Below are 1,520 nucleotides of genomic sequence, written 5' to 3' on the forward strand. Positions count from 1 at the left end.
CGACCATACCGCAGGCCACGATTCTTTTCTTTCTGTCATTTTCATTCGCAGTCTTCAGCGGCCCACGCCTACGACGACGAAGGATCGTAGATGCTGCCGTAGAACAGGGGTAGTCTCGTTTCGTCGTGCCCGAGCAGCAACAGGAATGGAGCATCGGCCCGGAAGTATACCGACGGTAGCGACCGGAACACCGTGGACGTCGTGATCGCCCCACCCTCCGTGCCCTTCTCGTTGATGTCCAGCTCCACCTTGTGGATGAATTCGCTAACGTGCAACTGTTGCCGTTGCTGTTGTCGAGTCGGTTCGAGTCGATCGGTGGCTACGGTCTCACGGAAACCATTACTACTCGGTTGGTTGCTGGCTGGCTGTCGGTTATTTTCAGTTCCACGTCGCCAGCCGGTTGGCATTGCGGCCGTAGAATGATGATCGTCTTCCGGAAACACTACGGACGACGGATCGGACGTTTCACCGAAGCGCGTTGCATACCCACTGGCAACGATCGACGATGGTGGCGCAATCATTCCCGACAGATCGCTCTGGCCACGTTCGAAGATTGTACGCAGCCCGAGACGCTGCAACACGTCGCGCAGATTGATCGTGTTCGAGATGCGCATCTTCGGCAGCTGTAGGTACAACTTGCGCGTCGTCATCTTCGTCACCATGTCACCGATTATGGCCGGTGTGAGGCCGCGCTGGAAGTCCTGCATGCGCTGGCGGGTCGAGTTGACCGGCATGATGATGTAGAGCGCCGTCTTGTTGCTCTGGTACGACAAGCCGACGATCCTCGCGCCGTACTCGGACGACGCATCGTAGTAGGGGAAGCAGCCGATGGCCGCCATCGCGAGAACCGGTTTGGAGGGCCGCTCGTACCCGTCCGGATAAAACGGCTTGAGTTCGGTAGCCTGCTTCTCGAACATCTCCGACCATAGCCCCTTGAAGTAGAGCGCACTGGCGACCACCATCTCCGTCTCGGCCGCGAACGATGACGAGACGATCTCACGAATCTTGCCCTCGGTGCTGTGAGACGCCCACCGATTAATGTGCGCAGCCGCCCGACCCGGATCGGACGTGAAGGGAACGTTCTCAGCCGTACTGTTGTAGTACCGTCGGGATTCGTACTGAAACGTCCCATTCAGCTGCAGCCCATCCTGCACAAACACTGCGTTCGTGACGCGGATCGTATCCTTGGTAGGCGGATCGTAGCCAGCGTCCTCATCTGGACCGTCGTCTCCATCGTAGCACGGATTCGCCGTGCGCCAGAACGGAGGCACCGCATCAAACTGTGTCTTGGCCAGATCGTTCAACATATCGCTGTACAGCTGGTGAATGTTGAGCAGATTGTGCTCGAACTGCTGGAAGCCCAACACTCGTACCAGTTCACGCTTCGTCTCTCCTCCGGCACCGATCAACATCAGCGAGAGAGCACAGGCGATGCTGACGGGTGAGAAGACACCCGCGTTGCTCTGCTGGCCCATGATCGCCCCGATCGAACGGGCCAATTCGGTGACGGCGGCCGACGC

At 58.6% G+C, this 1,520-nt stretch overlaps 1 protein-coding gene across 1 annotated transcript; it reads right to left on the bottom strand.

The window, feature by feature from the left end:
* Positions 1-40: 40 nt before the first annotated feature.
* LOC131214748 (serine protease inhibitor 28Dc-like) lies at positions 41-1,517 on the bottom strand (the record flags this gene model as incomplete). The annotated part of the gene is made up of 1 exon (XM_058209081.1): positions 41-1,517. A coding segment is annotated over one exon (1,449 nt), but the record flags the coding sequence as incomplete, so codon positions are not given.
* Between the last annotated feature and the right edge of the window lie 3 nt (positions 1,518-1,520).

The sequence above is a fragment of the Anopheles bellator genome, unplaced genomic scaffold (assembly GCF_943735745.2).
Source record: "Anopheles bellator unplaced genomic scaffold, idAnoBellAS_SP24_06.2 scaffold02242_ctg1, whole genome shotgun sequence".
Taxonomy (NCBI): Eukaryota; Metazoa; Arthropoda; class Insecta; order Diptera; family Culicidae; genus Anopheles; species Anopheles bellator.